Genomic DNA, 22,640 nt, shown 5'->3' on the forward strand with positions numbered 1-22,640 from the left:
GTATAGGTAGCACTTTATTGCAGTGTCCCTTGCAGAAGAAAATGGCTTGGGGGTGCCTACTGAAAAGAGCTATATGTTAAAGACCAGGTTTGAGAAATATATGGGCTGTCCACCTCATAAAGGACTCTTGCTGTTAAATTGAGAGCTTTGGGCATCATTTCCAGGCCCAGTCTGGCCCCAGGCTTTTGCACCTGATGACCGTAATAGGTGTGGTCTCATTGGGAGTGTGTCTCTGTGCCCCGCTGAGCTGAGCTGTAATTCCTATGACCTCTGCTAAGATCCCCTGGGCCTGAGCCCCCCCAAGCTGACACCCACTCCACACACCCTGTGCACTGCTCAGTGTTAGATCTCTGAAATGCTAAGTCCTGCCCTGCTGACTGCCCACCTTTGACCTGATGCCAGCATGTTGATTCCAAGCCTAGTCATATATAGGCTCTTATCTCCTGCCTCTGCACAAATATAATTTCCAGAGCACTCTTTATTCATTCTCAATTAGTGGGTTGAAGGGTTCCTTCAAGGGGCAGTTTTCTGGGGTCTCTGCTTTCACATTAGCTGATTGCTGCCCTCATGGCAGGCATACGTCCTAACATACAATTTTAGGGAGACATATAGGCACATCCCTGAAAGCTAGTAAGAGGAAAATAAAGCACCTTGAATCCTAGGAATCTGATTTTCAAAGCTTTCTGAGAACACCCAGTTTTGTAAAGGGAGGCAATTCTGCTCTGATGTGTACATCCTTTTTCTTCCCCTATAGAGACATGCTTATGAGTGTTCTCAAGCATAACCTCCCCTCCCACTCCCAGGACTGCAAGCCACACCACCAGCCCCTGCTTAATTGGCTCTGGGTCTCTGCGATCCCCTCACAGCTCACAGCCCCCTTGTCTCCTGCTGATCCAGGAGCACATCTCAGAGGGGACCATTCTAAAAACGACTAGATCTGTCCATAGTTTAGTCTCGTTCTTTACCCTGCACTGATTACACTTTGGGAGTGGCAGTGAGGGGGATATTATAAATGAGAGAAATGTCTGTACGGGAAGAAGAGTCAAATCAGGCTGAAAATCAAACATGAGGCTGTCTTGGGAACAAGTGACTGTTAATTCATTTTCGCCAGTAGAGCTTAGACTGCCAATTGTCTTTTATTGACAAGGCAGGCAGGTGTGATGGTGGGCTAGGCACCACATGCCCTCCTGCCAGCTCCTCACCCTGTCCTGCCCAGTGTCTGCACTAACACTCAGGCAGGAGGCAGGGCTGAAGGCTTGAGGCTCAGCCTCCGCGCTCTCAGCTAACACACCCATCTTTGAAGAGTCTGGGTTTTTCTGAGCTGTACTGGATTTCTCCCAGGACCCCAGGCTACATGGGTTCCCACATCCCTGCCACCTTTGAAAAGTTGTCTGAAGACTCGATGCTTGGGCTTTGGCACCCGTCCTCCAACCTCAGCATCGCCGCTTGCATGCAGCAGATGCTGGCGTAGGAAGGCCTGACCCAACTTCCCAGACTTGGGTCTCAGTCTTCAGGCTAGCATTTATGTCAAGTCCAGTTAATTAAATGCATCTTAATATTTTTTAATGTCAATGCCACTTTTAACAGAGAAGGTTGGTCCATCAGAGTAAGAGGTTGTCATGATTCTAAGAAGATCACATCTCTGCCCTAGCTAGCCATTTGACACAGGGCTGTCCTCAGCTGCAACACAGGCTACGTGCAGTCATAATACCAACCATGAGGCATTTAACTCCAGGGGGTGGGTATTGGTGCTTGCTGTGTAAGAGCTGGGTTGGGAACCTGTGGGAGAGAAAGCATGTGGAAAGATGAAGCTAATTTGAAAAGAAATTTCCAAATAGGGTAAGAATCATAGACTTTCAGAGTAGATGGAATCTTGGAAACCTTTAGTTAACACTATCCCCTTCATTTGTTTTTTATTGTGCTGAAATATACATAAAATTTACCACATTTACGTGTTTTAAGTGGCATTAAGTGCTTTCACAGTGTTGTGTGGCCATCACCATTATTCATTTCCAGAACTGTTTCATCATCCCAAACTGAAACTTTACCTGCTGAACAATAACTCCACTTCACTGGCAGTCTCTGCAGCCCCTTCCAAGACTTTTAGAAGAGGAAACCGAGGCAGAGGAAGTTGTGACTTCCTGTTCACAAAATGAGCAGGTGCCCTGAAGCCTGTTTCTGGTTTTCCCTGGCCCTTGTTCCCCCACCCACACTATCCTGCCCCCCTCTTGGAGCTGCCCACCCCCACCTTCAGGTTGTTTTTAATCTAAAACCCAGATTCTGGCAGATAAGAAGCTGCACCTTCCAGTACCCATTTTTCCTCTGTTAATTTGTTATTCAGTTTTCCAGCTCAACAAAGAAGAATATTTTTTCCACCCATCCCGGCCCTGCAAGGCTGAAGCAGGACTTAAATAAAAATCACACAAAGGTAGGATCATATGGAAAGAGCACTGGCACAGGAGCCAGGAGACTGGACTCCAGTCTAGGGACTGTCCACTGTAAGGCCAGGAGACTGGACTGCTGTCTAGGGACTGTCCACTGTAAGGCCTCAGGCGGGCCAGGCTTTCTGAGCCTGGGGGGTTTCTCTGTGGGACGTCACACAGCTCTGGGAGCACGGGTGTTTATGTAAGAGATGTTGAACCCTTTGAGCCTCCTGCCGGTCTAAGGTATAATATCAAAAGACCTTGCTCTCCTGAACTTCTGACCCTGAGAACAATGAGGCCTCAACAGCAGAGAAAACAGAAGAGTTTGTGCTTTGCCCCTGAAACTTGTTCTGCAGGGGCTGTGGCAGGAATGGCCTGGGTACATTTCCTCCCGAGCCCCAGCTGGAGCGTCTACTTCCGGCTCTGGGAAGGGTTTGAGTGGCCAGAATTGACCTTTCTTTCTCGCCCCAGACCCACAATTCCCTAGGCCTGGCTTTCACGTCTTCAAAGAGCTAGCCTGCTGCTCCCACCTTAGCTGCCTCGGCTGCTTGTCCCAGATTCAGAGCTTCAAAATAACCTGGCCAGACAGATTCAAGGAAATTTTTACACCCCTGGTCGGGTGACTGACCTCCCAGCATCGCCAGTGTATTTCCACTGATGCCTGTTTCTGCATTTTATAAAAAGAATTTTTTTTTTTTAATGAAAAGAACTCGTTGGAGAAAAGAAAGTGAAGCATCACATTCCTCTCATTTTATTTTTACAAAATATTTTCTTTGTAATAGATCCGATGGGTTGGGCCCAGAGACTCACTCCTCTTGCCTAGCTTAGCTCTAACTCTACTTGCAGATTGATTTCTATTCTGCCGCTGGGAGAAGCACACTTAGGTGGCTGGAGCTAGTGTTTCTTTCTCCCAAGAGGATTCACTGCAAGATCTTCCACAGCATCGTCACATCTACTATGCTTTCTGCTCCTTCCAACCGTTTGGTGAAGATGGAGTTTTCTTACCCTCCTAGAAGAAACAGGTTCAGAAAGATCACGGTCACACAACTGATAGAAACAGCAGGTCTTAACTCTGGTGCTTTGAGAGGACAGACTTGGCATGTGATAGAGAAGTTTGCTCCCCAGGTGAGGCTCAGTTCCTTAAGGAAGGTCAGTTTCAGGCCATCCCCTGTTGCACATTTGCTTGCTGGAGAAGAATTTCTTCCTCAACAACTTTTTAAATCCCTTGACAGTTGGGGTAATTATTTGGCCTCACCACACCCATTCCCAGTGACTCAGGAGTCCAGCCATAAATGCCAGGAAAGAGGTCTAGTTTCAAGAGCCGGAAACGTCTGAATTGTTTTTTCTGGTCAGAAGAGTCACCCAGCACACCCTCACCCTCATCTGGAAGCCTGGCCCATCTCATTTGTGTCATACACTGATGAGATTATGAGGTGCTATTGACCCAGGAGAAGTCGCTCTAAGAGCCAGCTATTAGAGGAGCAGAGGCCACCACCTCCCTTGCGCACACCCTGTGCTGTCAAGATCCACCTACAGGCCCGCTCAACATGATTTCCTAGTCAATTCAGTTTAACACAAGTTGGTTGATACAGGCATTGCAGTGAGTACTATAGAGGGCCAACAAGTTATGTAAATTAGGCCCCTCCCTGCGCTGTCACCTGGAGGGAGGTGGCTTCGATTAAATGCCTTTGTTGTATAGGGAACTTTGAAATCTGCTCTTATGGGGTCAGAGAGCCATTCAAGGACTCATTCGGTGAATATTTAACAGCCACTCAGGGCTGGGCTAGTAATAGTAGCTCCTGTTTATCCGCCTTTCCTATGTATCCAGCTCCATACTGAGTCCTTTCCTTCCAACAGCACCAAGACATAGGTACTGTTGCCATTGTTTTTGCTTTACAGGTGAGAGAGCAGAGAGGTTAAATAACTGTCCCACAGTTGGGCATTCACGACCTGTCTCCCAGGGTGCCTGTGTGCGTGGTCGTTGGCTTCACACAATGTCAGGGGCTGGGTTGGAGGGACTGGTAGGATGTAAAGAGTCTTGGAGAAGTGTGAAGGGTGAGAACCGGCTTGAGAGTGCCTAGCACATATTGAAAAGAGACTGCTATCTGGATACCTGGGGTTTAGGTATGTGGGAAGAGTGGTAGGAAATAAAGCCTGGCAGGTGAGTTTTAACCAGATTCTGAAGGCTTCGGGGGATTTGCCAGGAAGCCTGGACTTGATGCAGCAGACAGTGAGGAGCAGTTGAAGGTTGTTGGGCAGAGTCCAAATAATTCATTCTGGGCTTTAGGAAGTAACTGGCACCTAACTGAACACAGTGGGGACAGACAGGCCCATTGGAGGGCTGTTGTAGTAGACTAAAGTGGAAGGTGGCAAATATCCAACCCTAAGGGGCAGGACAGGGAGAGAAAGGAGCGCTAGTGAAAGGCAGGGAATGACTGGTAGGGGAAACAGTGACGACAGCAACTGTGTGTTCAGCTCAGGGACCTCAGGGAAGAAGCACGGGGCGTGGGAATCCACAAGTCAGCCTTCCTCTGGCCCTTGTCCTCAGAGCACATCGTAACCTATTGCGGGCCCACAGACTCTGGGAGGTTGTTTCCCCAGTAAAAGAGGTTTGGGGGATCAGAATATGATCAAGGTCAAATCATTAAGGGATGAGACCTCAGGACACTCATGCATAGAGATTTTGAATATTTAAAGTCAAGATTGTAGATTCCACGTTGGAAACATGAGTTACAGAAGGGAAATGATAACACCACCACTGGAAGCCCAGCCCCGTCCTCACGAACACCAGAGACCAGTATGTGCACACCATAAACCGCCTTTTAGTTCCTTTCTCCTCTACTATTTTGTGAGACAGGGGATAGATCTTCTTTCATTATTCGGTGTAAGTCATATTTTTATCCCTTTTATTTTTGAGAACACAATGTTCTTAAAGCAAAGCTTGAAGAATAGGAGAGGGATTTGGACTAGAAGAGGCTTCCCTCATGGTTGGTAAAGAATCCTCTTGCAACGCAGGAGACCCCGGTTCGATTCCTAGGTCGGGAAGATCTCCTGGAGAAGGGAAAGTACCCACTCCAGTATTCTGGCCTGGAGAACTCCATGGTCTCTATGGTCCATGGGGTCACAGAAAGTCGGACAAGACTGAGGTATGATTTCTGGTTTGACTTTCACTTTCACTTTGGACTAGAAATCCCCATAAAACAATGTGCTCCACACATAGACACTCATAAGTCTACCCAGTAGTTAGTGCTTATGTGTTCTTCTCAGGAACACATGGAACTTTCTGTGAAAATCAACCATGTACTACCCATAAAGCAAATCCCAGTGAAAATCAAGGAATCAGTCTTGTAGAAACTAGGAACAAGAAGATAATTTTTTTTAATTTCATATATTTGTAAATTTAAAAACATTTCTATTAAAATTGGGTCAAAGGAAAAAATCATGGTTGAAGGAAAAGTACTTAGAACCAAATGATAATGAAAATATTTGGGAGGTAAGGATAGTTCAAAGAGAATTCTGTTGTCTGGGATTGTGTTGCATTTATGTATTTTTTAAATTTCAGCTTATATCCTCTTAGAAATGAGAAGAAATAGGAATATTTTCTAAATATTTAGAGGAATGTATACTAAACAAATGGAATATTGTGTCTGGTTTCACCAGATTGGAAACATGAAGGGCTAAACCTCCAAACCAGAAATCATACCTCAACTTTTAGACATTGTTTTTCTGTTATTTGTCCATTTTATTCATCATCTAAAAATCCCTTTCTTTCCTTGTTGGAACACAGACTCGCTTGACACAAGCACTAAGAGAAAGAAGAGGCAGAGAATGGAATTTTGTTTCACTCAAGGTAGCTCTGAGTTGAGTTTAGGACCTTTGGTTTGAGTTTTGTTTGACTATTTTGACTCCGTCGACATTCTCGATGTATAGTTTTGAACTGTGTTTTGTGAGAGGTGATGAGGGATTTAGAAGAAAGAGGTATTTTTCTTCTGGAGTCGTTTGACACCTGGTCTTCTAGACAGATGGGATTTCATCCTCACGCTCAGGTCTTGGAGTCAGAACCTTGGACACTGACTGGCAAGAAAAATAAACTCCAGATTTGCTCAAAGCTCAGCTTATTATTCATTGCTGGTTGATTTCACCTGTAATTCTTTCCTGTTACTTCACTACCCTCCCGTTTCAAAGTAAAATCAAGAAAACAATTGGAATTCTCTCCAGAAGGAAGAAACTGAGTTGCTGACGAACTAGATTGTGGTGGTTCCAGGAGGACCCACTACCACCTGCTGCCCTCTGCTGTTCATAACAACCGGGTTCCTAACCAGCCCTTTCCCACATGGTCTATACCAGCCTCCTCCTCCTGAAGCTTGGTCTCTCAGAGAGAGAACGTGCGTTTCATATAGACAACGTCACCTTCCCTCCCCCTCCGCTTCCATTTTGGAATCCAGATCTCTCCCCTTGCCCCTCCATCACTTTACATGGACTCCCAGACTGTTTCTGAGGAAGGAAAACATTAGGTTTCAAGAAATGTGTGCACCTTATAATTAACCCTTTGAGTCCCAGTCTGATACCTCAGGTCCTGTCCCACACCACCTGTGATCATTAGACAAGGTAGTGTCTAATGGAAAGGAAACCTAAGTTCTAGTCTAAACTCATTGAGTCAGTTAATTTAACAAATTCTACTTGTTCTGCTATGTCAAGCAACATGACAAAGAGTACATAAAATACATGAACAGGTTATGGCTTCAAAAGGGTTCACAAGTCTGGTGGGGCTCTTAACATGCAGGGGAGACGTGATGACAGATGGCAGCACATGATCAGAGCCAAAGGGACCAACCTCTGGAAGAGCAGAGAACAGGGGAAGATCCCTGTCGGCTAAATCTCAGATCGTAACTGACTGATGAGATTTCAGAACAAGCCATGTTCCGGATAAATGGAAATAGAAAAACACTCTGAGTTCACGGCAAGGCATTTTTCTCAACTCTCCTCCTTATCATTTCAGTTTTTCATTGATTTGACAAATAGCAATGGAACGCTTGTGTGCCAGGTATTGTGCTAGGCTCTGAGGCAATGACAGTGAATGAAACATGGCCCTTGCCCACATGGGCCTTGTGGTCCATAGGAAACCTCAGATAAATATGAAGCTACGGGATGAAAGGTTGTCATGACCCTCCTCCAGTCAATACTCTGATTTGCTTCAAAATAAAAATTAAAAAAACAACAACAACAAGGAAGGAATCCCCTATGGGCATAATCCAGAGTCACAGAAAAACATTAGGATGGATTTTTTTTTTTTTCAGGCTCTTTGTTCTTGCTGGACAAGTTTGTAGAGGAGAACTGGGTAGAGATGGGACATGGAGCAAAGGTCAGCAGGCAGTCCTTTGACACTGATGACAAAGTCTCCCGATGCTTTTCCCAAGACCTTGCCTCTGCATTGAACGCCGAGGTGGAAAAAGCTCTGGGAGCCATTTCCCCATCACTGTCTCCGTGCTGTTACACTTACCTTCCCTGTCTCCTCTGGAAATGGGAATAAGTAACTGCTCAGCACTTTCTCCCAGGGCTTTGGAGGAGCAAGTGAAGGAGTCTGAGTAATTTGTGCCAACTATGAAAGGCTAAACAGATCAGTGATGGTATTACCATTATCAGCAACACCTGGGCCGGCCAAAGGGCAGCGGCATGAAAAGAGGTGCCTTCCACAAGCTGCCTCCAGATAAAGAACCTACAGTTAAGCTGTACTGGCAGCCTTTCTCTCCAAAGTCCCCACTAAGGTCTACACCAAAGCTAGGAGGATTTTCTTTTTAAACAATGCTTGCTGTGTTTAATAATGTACTTAACACAGTTGGGGTTGTGACAAGAAAGGGGAATAAGGTAAACTCTCTAAGCAGCAGTTTGGGATGTTTATAAAGCACTGCCGCAGTGTAGGTTTATGAAACCCCACTTAAATGTTTGTAACATAGGAAACTGCCATTTGAGAGCTCTCTGAGACTCCTGGAGTGGACTCAGTGTCTTGCTCCCTCATGGATTCCCATCAAGATGGGAAATACAGGCCATTGAACAAAGCTGGCAGCATTCCCAAATGTTTTTGACCCTAGAGTCAAATCCTTCTGATTGATTTGGGGTAGGAGGAGGGAGAGGCCAGTGCTTCATGTTCCTTGAAGGGTGGTTATTGACATCAGCCCAGCACCGTCCTAGACACTGCATGTCATTTAAGTCCATCTTCCCCACTAGACCGCTGGCTCAAGGAGGGTAGTGGGCATTCTGCCTCTCCCCTGCTGGCCACCACCACTTAAGCAATGGTAAGCTCAGTAAATCATCATCAAATAGGTTGAGCCCTTCAGTCAAACAGCTTTCCAAGTGGACATTATGATCCCCAGTTTGCAGATAAAACGGAGGCTTCAGTTGCTTGGGAATGTTGTTCAAGGCAAGAGAGTGTGTCTGGCTTAGAATCTGGATACTACATACTCTGTCTGCTCCTAGAGTTTCCGATCCCTTATGCATCCCATATTCCTAAGACCCTGCTCTCTCAGAGGCCATGGATTTTATTGTTTTTAAATTTTTTAAAAAAGTTTGCATTCTATTGTGTTTAAAAGCTGACTCCAGTCAAATATTATTAGGATTATACACAGGAGTAATTATGTTATAGATCTTTTGGTCCTGTTTCCAGATTTTATGTATAAATCAGTCCTAAATTCATGGGAGAACTGAAATGTGACATAGATCAAATATTCATTCAACCAACGTGTATTAAATGCCCATTACGTGGCACACTGGGGGCTAGAGGCCTGAGGTGCGAAAATGAATAACATGGTTCCTGTTTTTTAAGAGCTTACAGTCTAATACCTCTGACCAAACCATTTTTTCCTTTAAAAATTTATTATAAAAGTGAAACATAATGACTGCAGAATATTTGGAAAGCCCATGTAAGAAAAAAAAATCACCCAATGTTCCGATGTTTTATAAATTCTGAGGTCAGAGCCTATGCCTTAGTATCTCTGTATCCACAAAATCTTACACCATCCTGTGTGCTGCAGTCCATGGGGTCACAAAGAGTCGGACACGACTGAGCGACTGAACTGAGAGAAGCAAGCAGTATTTTTTGAATGGGGGGACAGCCACCCACCATCTCATCACCCTGGGGAAACCACTGTTAACGTTTAGGAAATATTCTTAGTTTTCCTTGACTGTGAAATGACTGATTCCATGTCATCCTCCCGCTCTACCTAAGCCAGGCGGATCAACTTCCGGCTCCCTTAGCCGCCCTTGCACATGCTGCCGTGCTGCCCATCGAGAGCACTGGTGGCTTAGTTGCCTTGTCAACTGGAACAACTCTTCACACTTCTCCTACCATGGTCTGGGGTCTCCTCACGTAGATGGGGTTTCAAAAGTGTGGGAAAAGCAGTCCCTTTACCATATGCCCCATGCATCCCCCACCCCACCCAGAAGAACCTCCGGGGCAGGAAACAGGTCTATCCGAGATTGGTTTCCTTGGATTGAGGGTAACTTTTAGCAGCCTTCCTCAACGGGCTGCATGTTGATTCACCTGTGTTTTAAAACTGCTGATCCCAACCAATTAAAAGAGAATTTCTAGGCATAAGGCCCAGGCACTGGGTTTTTGTGTGTTTTTAAAGCCACCTGGGTCAAGGACTGAGAACCACTGGTTTAAAAGCAGGCAGGGCAGTGGTGTGAGCGGCCTTGGAGACTAGCAGAGAGCCCTGTGGTGGTCAGAATCTTGAGACACTCAGCTCCAGGATGAAGCATTACAGCAGTTTCCTGCAGCCTGTTTCATGAAAAGCCTGAGTGGTAGACGCAGGCAAAAGGTTTGCAGAGAGGAACTCAGAGGAGGAATATCTTTTTCCAAAGGGCTTGATGGATGCCTGTATAAGGCAAAACCACACAGAAACCGAGTTGACCTGTGACTTGGGTAAATCAGAGAGATAAGTGTGACTGCCCCAGTGGGCGGTTTGCCAGGCACATAATCTTCCTGCCTTCATTATGAAGTAAAGAAGAATTTTGCAAGATATACTATTAGAGATAAGCCACTGCAACAATAGGCCTCTTAGCAGAAGGGAGAAGATTAGAATTAAATAATCTTTATTCAAATAGTCATTGAATACTTGTCAAGCATTGTGCAATAGACATGGTGTCATTTAATCTTCACGGTAACACTTTGTACTAGGTATTATTTATCCCCAGTTTATAATGAAGGAAAGTAATGGTACTAAAGTTTAAATGACTAGGATAAAATCACATAAAACAAAAGAAGTGAGCCCCTGCCTCTTCTACTCTGTAGCCCAGGTTTTGCTCACCCCACCCAGCTTTGTGACCTAGACTATAGGATTAGAGGTCATACAAACGATGGGAGAAAAATCAAAGCAATCATCTTCTCAAGAAGAGGTAATGGCCAGTGGACTGGAAGGTTTTCCCTTCTGTGAGCTCCATGTTGTCACATGGCAGACAGCTTGGTATGTACAAAGGGCACCAGCAGGGCCTCCACCAACCAGCCGTACGACCAGACAGGTCACTAGGGCAGCCCAAGTCTCCGTTTCCTCACCTAGGCAGCCAGGAGGGCAGTTCTGTGGTTTTCAAGCTGCCTATGGAGACTTGGGCCACAGGAGGAGTTCTGGGAGGGCAGGATGAAGAAGTGGAACTTTCCTTTCCCCTCAACCAGTCAAACTCTGCATTTAGCTGCTGGGAGGAAATGACTGGATTCTTGTCCAGCACCCTTCCACTTTAATAGATGTCGGTTCCTCTATATTTGAATATTCCCAATGCTGGGAAGAATCAGTGCCATCAGGATGCTTGAGTGAATGTCAAGGTGGAGGAGAATGGGTTTTCGTGCATACAATAGGGAGGTAGAGCAAGTGACAGAGGACAGCAGGCTAGCTCTGCAGTCTCAGTAGCCCTGCCTGGGGCCCCAGCTGCCCAGAGGGAGTGTGAACAGAGCAGAGGGGAGGGTAAATAAGGGGCCCTTGTTGTCACGGCCATAGTGCCATGGCCACAAACTACAGGGGCTGGGCTCGAGGCGTCTCGCCCCAAATTGTACTTTCATTTTGGTCACTATGATGAGTCTCCTGTTCTCTTTAAGTAGCTTAGGATTTAAGCAACTTTCTGTTTCTTTGTGTTTTTCAGATCTTAAATCCAAATTTCATCCAAGAAGGTGAGTTAAAAAGTGACAGAATTGACTACACAGGGACTGGCTAAATAAATTATGGCAAATCCAGCACTGAGGTAGCATCTTTAAACAGTGGTCATGTAGTCCTGTGCTTACGGACAAGGAAAATGTTTAGGATTAACAGTGGGGTAAAAAAGACCACAGCTTGCAATGTGTATAATGAGATCCATGTTTTGTAAGAAAAGCTATATTTCTATAAAATCTAAAAGGATATATACCACACTGTTCACAGTAACCTCTGAATGATGACATCATGGAGACTGTCTTTGCTTTTTAAAAAATCTATATTTGCTAATTTTTCTAAAATTAAACATTTATTAATGGAAACCCATTCCAGTGTTCTTGCCTGGAGAATCCCGTGGACAGAAGAGCCTGGTGGGCTACGGTCCATAGGGCCACACACAGAGTCGGACACAACTGAACCGACTTAACATGGCACGGTACTTTAAAAATACTTTTTCACAGGACACCAGTGACTCTGCGCTGTTAAGCTGAAGATTATTCGAATCATTACACAGCATGGGTGGGGAGTGAGAGGGTTGCGTTATGAAATAATTGTTCTGTTTCTTCTGAATAATGCAAATTTACGTCATGTTGATTTGACCACAGTGGCGCCAGAATTCCTCATGCCCTTAGTAGATGTGACCTGCTTGCTTGGGGACACAGTGACTCTGCAGTGCAAAGTCTGTGGGCGGCCAAAGCCCACCATCACTTGGAAGGGTCCAGACCAGAACATCCTTGACACTGACAACAGCTCAGCTACATACACCGTCTCCTCCTGGTAAGCAGCAGCCCCACATCAGCACCACACCTCCCCACACCTCGGGCAGTACCCAGAAGCTAAGTCTGGGATGCATTTCCTGTTCAGGTTACTTAGTCTCTCAGAGAAGAGCTGCCCTGGAACCTATTCTAGCACAGACCCTTTGTGGCCCTTGGGATCCTGTGAAACAGTGATATACTCAATTCCTCCGTTAAGAACAATTTTCTTAGAAGGAAAAAAATAGTGACTTACTCCAAAGTGTACAATAGAAAACAGAAAATCCAGCCACAAGTATGCTTCCACACAAAGACTATAAAATCAAACTTGGTTGAACCAAAAGTGAAAGTGTTAGGTGCTCAGTTGTGTCCAACTCTTTGCAACCCCATGGAGTGTAGCCTACCAGACTCCTCTGTCCATGGGATTCTCCAGGCACGAATACTGGCTTGGGTTGCCATTCCCTTCTCCAGGGGATCTTCCTGATTCAGGGGTTGAACCTGGTTCTCCTGCATTGCAGGCAGATTCTTTACTTCTCAGTCACCAGGGAAGCCCCACTAATTAAGACCTTTCTTGCACAATGCTGCTTACGTAAGACAAGCAGTAACAAGCCCTAGATGCTTAGAAAACATTTATGGAAGAAACAGCTAGGATCAAGACACTTCATCCTTTAGCTTAATGTTTTTGCGTGTGAAATGATATTCCCAGCAGAGACTCCATGGCCTGATCCTAAAATATCAGTGGACCCAGGGAGCTTAGGATGAGAGTCAGTGCGTGGCAAGGGTCATGAAAATTACCACGTTATGTTACAACCAGTGAGGAGGAAGTGGGACTGACTGTGACCTCTGGGTTTAACCTTTTCAGAGCAGTTCTTTAATGTCCTGAACCCCAGGCTGGAACTACTGGGAAAGTTATTTAGTGAAGGAATTTGCCTTAAGTCACTCAATTATTTTGAGGGTGCCACATGTAGTATGTGGACTACTTGCACGTTTTCCTTCTTTAGTCTTTCCATTTTTTGTACCACTTGTAATTGCTTATGGACTGAAAGTATTTTAGGACCAAATATTTTAGGTAGTAATAACATTGGGGATCAGTATTTGTATAGGACTTTATTTCAAACCATGTTCTAATTCTTATCTCATTTTACTCCTTTACTATCCCTCATTTACAACCAACTTGAGAGATAGGCATGCCAAGAATTTTCTTCCTCTATATGGAATTGGAATTGGGGAGATAGAGGGCAAGGTGCTCAGCGAAGGTATGTAAGAAGATAACAAGCAGGGACTAGGCCTTGGTCCAAAGGACTCAGCTTAGCACACCTTGTACCTTTACTAGCTGACTGTCTCATTACTGGTGTTTGAAGGACATCCTTTTTCCATGTCCCTAGTGATTCTGGGGAAATCACCCTGAAAATCTGCAATCTGATGCCCCAGGACAGCGGTATCTATACCTGCATAGCCACAAACGACCACGGTACTGCGTCAACATCTGCTACTGTTAAAGTGCAAGGTACAGTTTCTTTGTTAGTCAAACATTTCTTGTGCTTTAATATTCATTTTTAATTATGGTAAAATACACATAAAATGCACCATCTTCACTAATTTCAAGTGTGCTGTTCAGTAGTGTGAAGTACACGCACACTGTTGTGTAACGCATCTCCAGAACTCTCATTTTATAAAGCTGAAACTCTGCACCCTTGAAACAAAGTATCTCCACTTCCCTGTCACTCCCCTCAGTCCCTGACAACCACCATTCTGCTTTCTATGTTTGTGTTAGTCCAACATTGTAACTGGACATTATAAGGGCTCCCTGAGACCTGGGGAAGAAGAGGGCCATTGTGAAAGTTCCGAAACCAGGCTGCAGCAAACGGGAACAGAATGAATCTTTGATAAGAGCTGTCCAGGCCCTACTGTATGCCTCCTACAGCGCAGTTCTCTCACGGAGCTTTCTGTCCAGTATGCAGCATGTGATCCAAGGAAGAATTCCGACAGCAAGGTGTGTCTCCCAAGCCTCCCTTAGCCTAGGAAAGGTGTACCACTTGGTGCGCAAGGCCACAGGAAACATGTGAGGTAAAGCTTAGGTCACACGCCCTAGGTGAGCTTCAGCCTTGGCATAAAGGCCAAGTTCTGCAGAAATGGCATTGGCCCCTAATTTCTGTCCCGCAGGTGTTCCAGCGGCCCCTAACCGCCCCATTGCCCAAGAGAGAAGCTGCACTTCCGTGATCCTCCGCTGGCTGCCCCCATCCAGCACGGGAAACTGCACCATTTCCGGTTACACCGTGGAGTACAGAGAGGAAGGTGCGCCGCCTCCCCTGCCTCCTCTCCCGTCTTCTCTGTCTTAAGGAGGTCCTTCGGAGGCATAACACTGCTTCCATGCCTTTCATCAGCTGTCCCTTCTCTTATCTTCCAACTCACCACCAAGGCCTCAGGCCAGGCTTGAGCTGCCTTTGATCTCAAACCCCGAGCAACATTTTTTGCCAAAATGATAATGACTCATGGCATATGGCAAAGTACCTTTGCCTGCTCTTACCTGCTTAACAAGGCTGATCACGCAGACAGGGACAATCAAGCCCATTTTACAGATGAGGAGGCTAAAGCTTAAAGAAAGTTAAGAAGCATGAAGCTGGGGTCCGTAAGAGGCAGAGCTGGCATGAGAACCCAGCTCTCTATTAATAGTTTGCTAATCTGTGATCTTTCTTCCAGAGAAGTAACTAGGAGAGCAAAAGCAAGGCTCCACCCCACCCCACCCCTCATCTTTACCCCGCACGAAACTTAGAGATCACAGTATAAATTGAGAGATCACTTTTTAAATTGTTCCGTTTTTAACCTTGTTACATTGACACACTAAGAGTGCATACATACCCTTAGTAGTTAGGAACAAATGTTATCAAGAAGAATTCATTGAAATGAGAAGCTGCCAGGTAGCTCTAATTGTTAGTAGCACTCTCTGAACCAGGTGATGAATCACACACCTGAATTAAAAGCAACGGTTTATACCTGGAACCAGAATCCTTTGCTCTGCTCTGCTCTCTGTTGCTCTTCTTCTTTTCACCCTTCTTTCTTCTCTTAAAGAGACCCTCTGCAGTTATAAAAATATTTGTCCCCCCTCTTTGTTTAGCTTTTCACTCTGTCTCTCAGCTCAGCACAAAGACATTGTTGCTGAGCTGAGAGACAAGTCTCTCCAAGCCTGTATTTCCCTTGGCATTCTTCAGGTCATACATAGTTCATCTTATGAACTAAGTTCTCTTGGGAAAGTTATCTAGTCTTTCTGAGCCTCAGTTACTTTATGTGTAAAGCGAGACGGATGCTCCCGATCTCACAGGGCTTCTGTGGATTTCAGTGGCAACATGAAATGAGCGGATTATGGGTGGACTTCTTCCACAGTATTTTACATGTCCATGGTGCTCAGTACATGTTCGTTTCCATTCTGTTTCCATTTGGAAATGCCTGTTTTCTCTCACTTTGTTATTAACGAACAATATATTTTTCTGGCCTTGTTGAAAATGCGCTGTGTGTTCCTCTGTAAATTCGTCATGCGCTTTCACTCTCTCACATGCCCATTTGGAAATGAGCAGACTCTGCAGGCCAGCTGCTTCAACACCACTCATGATGTATTCAGTCTCAAGAAATTGAACCCAGACCTGCCACAGTTAGCCAACAGGCTTTCAAGGCCCGAGGCAGCGACCACAACTGTCCCTTGAATGGAATGTGTCATTTTTCCTTTCATTGTTTGCTGAAGGTCTTTGAAACAATGTCCCTCTGGCCTTTTCTCTTTCCCACTCCTCGAAAATTGTGCCCTAGGTTCCCAGGCCTGGCAACAGTCAGTAGCATCGACCTTGGACACCTACCTTGTCATTGAAGACCTCAGTCCTGGGAGTCCTTATCAGTTCAGAGTCAGTGCCAGTAACCCCTGGGGGATCAGCCTTCCCAGCGAGCCCTCAGAATTCGTGCGACTTCCAGAGTACGGTGAGTCCCAGCCACACTCAGCACCCTGGTGGTGAAGACAAGACAACTGGCCAACTGTCATAAACTCACTGGCCCTGGCAGCCCACTGGCCTGCTGGGCCATTGAGCTAGAGGTGACCTGGATTTGCTTGTCGGCTTCTGTCAAGTAGCATTTCAGAGGCCTGATGAAGAGTGTTTCTGTAAAGTATGGGGCTCAAGTTAGATCTGCCACCCATGTCTGCCCTGGTCCTGGTCCCGGGCATCGGTGTGTGCTGCCAGGCACCTAGAGGGGCAGGCAGGAGCCATGAGCCCCGTGGGTACTACTTGTCCCTCTTCTGTGATGGAAACACAAGCCTCCTCTTCCCTGGGAACCCCTGCCAGCCTAAGTGCGCCTCACAGAATTAGTGACAGCCCCACTCACCAATTTAAAACAGGGAAAGGAAAGCCACTTGCTCGAAGGTTGGAGTTAAAATGAGTATCATTTCTCCACCCGCAGCCCTCCCAGAATGCCTTTTTTCAGGGTGGATACATTTTTATGTAGACACGTTGAATGACTAAGATATGCATTTAACTAGCTGCATTTGAGTATTTTACAAACCTGGTTCTTTTTTTGCCCCTCTATTTGTGAATTCACCAAGCCACCTTGGTCCCTGGGACATTTTGTAAGAAATCTCCCAATAGTGAAGTTTGGGGCAGTGCAGGACAATGGAATGTGTGGGATAAGGAGAGGAAGTCACTGAAATTAAAAGACAGTGAACTTGTGTCTTTAGGTCAAGGGCGTCCCGGAGTCTCCAGAGGGGCTGTGGACCCTGTAGGGCCCCCGGGCTGCAGCCCCCCACCCACCCCCACGGTTAACTCCGGAAATGCTCCCCAGGCCCTCCCCACTGCCAGCTGGGCCCCGCTCTGCTCCCGAGGGGCCTGTGACTCACTGGGAAACCTTGGTCCTGGTTCTTTATTTCCTCAGAACTCTATGTGGGTAAGCCAAGTCCAGCCTCAGCCCAGCTGTGCTGTGGGCAGACTGAGATGGCCAGGGTCAAAAGCGACGTGCTGCAGCTGGACTGCTCTTCTCCCAGCTGCCCCCTGAGTCCCACCTGGGATGACCACTGCTTCTGCTTTGCTTCCTGTTGTGCGAGCCTTGCTCCCCAGCAGACAGCACAAATGTTGTAGTGCATGCTTGTGTGTGTGTGTGTGTGCGCGCGTGTGTGTATAAATCACTGCCAGGGAGTTAACGTATCAAACAAGGTAGTGCCGCCAAAGATTATGCCAGGTGTATTAATATATTTGGGGTAAAGCTAAATCATTCAGTATACCAGATAGGCTCGTTAATGCAGAGAATAAAGGGGTGAGAATGAGCAGTTTTCAGCCTGCTCTCTGCATGTTCCTTTCTTCTTGGCTTTATAACTCTTCCCCTTTCCTCTCTGCTGCGTCCTTCCTACAGCCCTGATTCTCACTGGCTTTTCTAGGCCTTTCAAAGTGTGTGTGTGTGTGGTTTTTTTTTTCTCCCTTTTAATTTTTGCTGCCAGATTTCTATTTGAAAACATTCAGAAGTTACATTTCTGATTGTTCCAAGTTTTCCCTTCATTTATGGAGGTAGTATGGGGAGTCTGACTGCCACATCAGTTTCCCCTTGGCTAGTATTTTTTTTAGATAACATTTCAGAGAATTGTGGTATTTTCCCACTGAGTTAGATCCCATATTTAGCCATGAGAATTGCTTTGGGGGTGATGCTGGAGCTTTTCTGTTAACCTTTTCGTCCCTCTTGTATGACTTCCTCAGTATGATAAATGGATCCTTTCTCTTCCAAAGATGCTGCTGCTGATGGTGCCACCATTTCTTGGAAGGAAAATTTTGATTCAGCTTATACTGAGCTGAATGAAATTGGAAGGTAATGACCCAGTTTTCTGTTCTTTTGTTTATGAACACTTAACAACATCACATCATGAACATGACTTTTTTCTTGTCTTTTGTTTCTTTCACTAAGTGCGTTTTCTCTATACCAAGAAAAAACTAGACTATTTATGTGTCTTTTCTATGCTGCTTTTTCTAACTTAAGTTGAAGTTCTCAGCCTTTCTGCTTTTCTAATATAAGAATTGAAGGCTCAGTCTTCTCTTCAGGGTACAATTTAGCTACATCCAGAGTTCTGATTGTGGCATTTTCATTGTTCAGCTCTAAGTACTTTATCCTTCAACTATGATTCTTCTCTTTGACCCAGCTGTAGAAATGTTTTTAAAATGTCCAAATGTGTGAGATTTTTTTAAATTATCTTTTTTTTAATTTTTATTGAAGGATAATTGCTTTACAGAATTTTGCTGTTTTCTCTCAAACCTCAACATGAATCAGCCATAGGTACACATATACCCCCTCCCTTTTGAAGCTCCCTCCCTTCTCCCTCCCCATCCCACCCCTCTAGGTTGATACAGAGCCCCTGTTTGAGTTTCCTGAGCCATACAGCAAATTCCCGTTGGCTATCTGTTTTTCATATGGTAATGTAAGTTTCCATGTTACTCTCTCCATACACCTCACCCTCCCCTCCCCTCTCCCCATGTCCATAAGTCTATTCTCTGTCTGTTTCTCCACTGCTGCCCTGTAAATAAATTCTTCAGTACCATTCTTCTAGATTCTGTATATATATATTAGAATATGATATTTATCTTTCTCTTTCTGACTCACTTCAATCTGTATAATAGGTTCTAGGTTCATCCACCTCATCAGAACTGACTCAAATGCGTTTTTAAGGAATCTCCATACCGTCTTCCATAGTGGCTGTATCAATTTACATCTCCAGCATTGCTTGTGGGTTTTTTGATGAGGGCCATTCTGACAGGTGTGAGGTGATATCTCATTGTAGTTTTGATTTGCATTTCTCTAATACTGAATGATGTTGAGCATCTTTTCATGTGTTAGTTAGCCACCTGTATGTTTTCTTTGGAGAAATGTCTGTTTAGGTCTTTTTCCCACTTTTTGATTGGGTTGTTTGTTTTTCTGGCCATTGAGTTGTATGAGCTGCTTGTATATTTTGGAAATTAATCCTTTGTCAGTTGTTTCATTTGCTATTATTTTCTCCTATTCTGAAGGATGTCTTTTCACCTTGCTTATAGTTTCATTTGCTGTGCAAAAGCTTTTAAGTTTAATCCCATCCTATTTGTTTACTTTTGTTTTTATTTCCATTAATCTAGGAGGTGGGTCATAGAGGATCTTGCTTTGATTTATGTCATCAAGTATTCTGCCTATGTTTTCCTTTAAGAGTTTTATAGTTTCTGGTCTTACATTTAGGTCTTTAATCCATTTTGAGTTTATCTTTGTGTATGGTGTTAGGAAGTGTTCTAATTTCATTCTTTTACATGTAGCTGTCCAGTTTTCCCAGCACCGTTTATTGAAGAGGCTGTCTTTGACCCATTGTATATTCTCACCTCCTTTGTCAAAAATAAGGTCCCCATAGGTGCATGGGTTTATTTCTGGGCTTTCTTTCTTGTTCCATGGGTCTATATTTTTATTTTTGTGCCTGTATCATACTGTCTCGATGACTGTAGCTTTGTAGTATAATCTGAAGTCAGGAAGGTTGATCCCTCCAGCTCCATTCTTGTTTCTCAAGACTGTTTTGGCTATTCTGGGTCTTTTGTATTTCCATATGAATTGTGAAATTTTTTGTTTTAGTTCTGTGAAAAATGCCACTGGTAATTTGATAGGGATAGCATTGAATCTGTAGATTGCATTTGGTAGTATAGTCATTTTCACAATATTGATTCTTCCTATTCAGGAACATGGAATATCTCTCTGTCTGTTTATGTCTTTCATTAGTGTCTTATAATTTTCTGTGTACAGTTCTTTTGTCTCCCTAGGTAGGTTTATTCCTAGATATTTAATTCTTTTTGTTGCACTGGTGAATGGGATTGATTCCTTAATTTCTCTTTCTGAATTTTCATTGTTAATATATAGAAATGCAAGTGATTTCTGTGTATTGATTTTGTATCCTACAACTTTGCTAAATTCACTGATTAGCTCTAGTAATTTTCTGATACTGTCTTTAGGGTTTTCTATGTATAGTATCATGTCATCTGCAAACAGTGAGAGCTTTACTTCTTCTTTTGCGATCTGGATTCCTTTTATTTCTTTTTCTTCTCTGATTGCTCTACCTAGGACTTCCACAACTGTATTGAATAACAGTGGTGAAAGTGGACACCCTTGTCTTGTTCCTGATCTTAGGGGGAATGCTTTCAGTTTTTGACCATTGAGAATAATGTTTGCTGTAGGCTTATCATATATGGCCTTTCCTATGTTGAGGTAGGTTCCTTCTGTGCCCATATTTTGAAGAGTTACAATCATAAATGGGTGCTGAATTTTGTCAAAGGCTTTTTCTGCATCTATTGAGATTATCATATGATTTTTATCTTTCAGTTTGTTAATATGGTGTATCACATTGATTGATTTGTGTATATTAAAGAATCCTTGCATTCCTGGAATAAACCCAACTTGATCATGGTGTATGAGCTTTTTGATGTGTTGCTGAATTCTGTTAGCTAAAATTCTGTTGAAGAGTTTTGCATCCATGTTCATCAGTGATATTGGCCTGTAGTTTTCTTTTTTTGTGTTGTTTTTATCTGGTTTTGGTATCAGGGTGATGGCCTCATCGAATGAGTTTGGGAATGTTCCTTCCTCTGCAATTTTTTGAGTTTTCAAAGGATAGGCATTAGCTGTTCTCTAAATGTTTGATGGAATTCCCTTGTGAAGCCATCTGGTCCTCGGCTTTTGTTTTTTGGGAGATTTTTAATCACGGCTTCAATTTCACTGCTTGTAATTGGGTTGTTCATAATTTCTATATCTTTCTGGTTCAGTCTTGGAAGATTGAACTTTTCTAAGAATCTGTCCATTTAAAAGATTATCTTCTTACTACCGATTTCTAATTTAATTACCATGTGGTTAGAGAATTTGGTCTATGTGATACTGATTCCCTGATTTTTGTTGGGACTTGCTTTATGAGTAGTATATGGTCAATTTTGATAAGAAGTTCCATGTCTTCCTTCAGTTCAGTTCCGTTTAGTTGCTCAGTCGTGTCCGACTCTTTGCGACCCCATGAATTGCAGCACGCCAGGCCTCCCTGTCCATCACCAACTCCCAAAGTTCACTCAGACTCACGTCCATTGAGTCAGTGATGCCATCCAGCCATCTCATCCTCTGTCATCCCCTTCTCCTCCTGCCCGCAATCCCTCCCAGCATCAGAGACTTTTCCAATGAATCAACTCTTAGCATGAGGCGGCCAAAGTACTGGAGTTTCAGCTTTAGCATCACTCCTTCCAAAGAAATCCCAGGACTAATCTCTTTTAGAGTGGACTGGTTGGATCTCCTTGCAGTGCAAGAGACTCTCAAGAGTCTTCTCCAACACCACAGTTCAAAAGCATCAATTCTTCGGTGCTCAGCTTTCTTCACAGTCCAACTCTCACATCAACACATGACCACTGGAAAAATCATAGCCTTGACTAGAAGAATGTATAATCATTAATTGTTGGGTTCAAGTGTCTCTCTTTTTCTCTCTCCCCTTTAGTTAGAAAAATGTGTTCTCAAAAATGAAAGGATAAAAATATGACTTTTAAGAGAATAGTGAAAAATAGTGTATCACATGTCTCACAAAATAGTTGATGATAAGGGAAAAAAAGGGGTTCATGCCTGTGATACATTGGTCTCCAGGTGGTCTAAGTGAGAGAATGTGAGTAGGTCTTACAAGTCACCCCCCTCCTGTGATGTGTAAATAAGAGAGCACCCACTAGCAATGGGCCATTGGTATCATCTCCATCTCTAACTGACATTTCTCAATGAAGCATAAAATTTCCTAAGTGGTTGTGACAGAGGTTGTTGAGAGAGCAAAAATGTTCATTATTCTCGTTTTCCTAGGCAGGCGTCACAGTGTATATCACTGCCTTTTGTTACAGCTCCTTTCATCAAAATCCAGCTTTAGCTCTACTTCCGGATCTTCTTCATGTAGGTAGCCAAACAGAAAAACAGGAGGGAGAGCCAGTGGAAGTCTACATGGTAATGAATGATGATGATGCTTATTGAGTAATACAGTCCTCTGGATACCATGCAGATATTATACAAAAGTTATTTAATCCTTACAACACCATGAGGTAGTGTTTGAGTTAAGTAAAGTAAAGTCGCTCAGTCATGTCCAACTCTTTGCGACCCCATGGACTGTAGCCTATCAGGCTCCTCCATCCATGGGATTTTCCAGGCAAGTATGCTGGAGTGGATTGCCATTTCCTCCTCTAGGGGAGCTTCCCGACCCAGGAATGGAACCGGGGTCTCCTACATTGCGGGCACACGCTTTACCGTCTGAGCCACCGGGGAAGTGTAGATTT

The 22,640-nt window shown here is 44.3% G+C and overlaps 1 protein-coding gene across 1 annotated transcript in view; it reads left to right on the forward strand.

Annotated features, from left to right (window-relative positions):
- KALRN (kalirin RhoGEF kinase) overlaps window positions 1–22,640 on the forward strand; it is a 694,022-nt gene that overhangs the window by 660,045 nt on the left and 11,337 nt on the right. The window contains exons 52-57 of the mRNA XM_052653860.1: window positions 11,550–11,577; window positions 12,202–12,373; window positions 13,734–13,855; window positions 14,512–14,643; window positions 16,147–16,311; window positions 18,096–18,174. Of these exons, the coding sequence (XP_052509820.1) occupies window positions 11,550–11,577; window positions 12,202–12,373; window positions 13,734–13,855; window positions 14,512–14,643; window positions 16,147–16,311; window positions 18,096–18,174 (698 nt within the window). The remainder of the gene's footprint in view (window positions 1–11,549; window positions 11,578–12,201; window positions 12,374–13,733; window positions 13,856–14,511; window positions 14,644–16,146; window positions 16,312–18,095; window positions 18,175–22,640) is intronic.

This window comes from Budorcas taxicolor, chromosome 1, assembly GCF_023091745.1.
Source record: "Budorcas taxicolor isolate Tak-1 chromosome 1, Takin1.1, whole genome shotgun sequence".
Classification (NCBI taxonomy): domain Eukaryota; kingdom Metazoa; phylum Chordata; class Mammalia; order Artiodactyla; family Bovidae; genus Budorcas; species Budorcas taxicolor.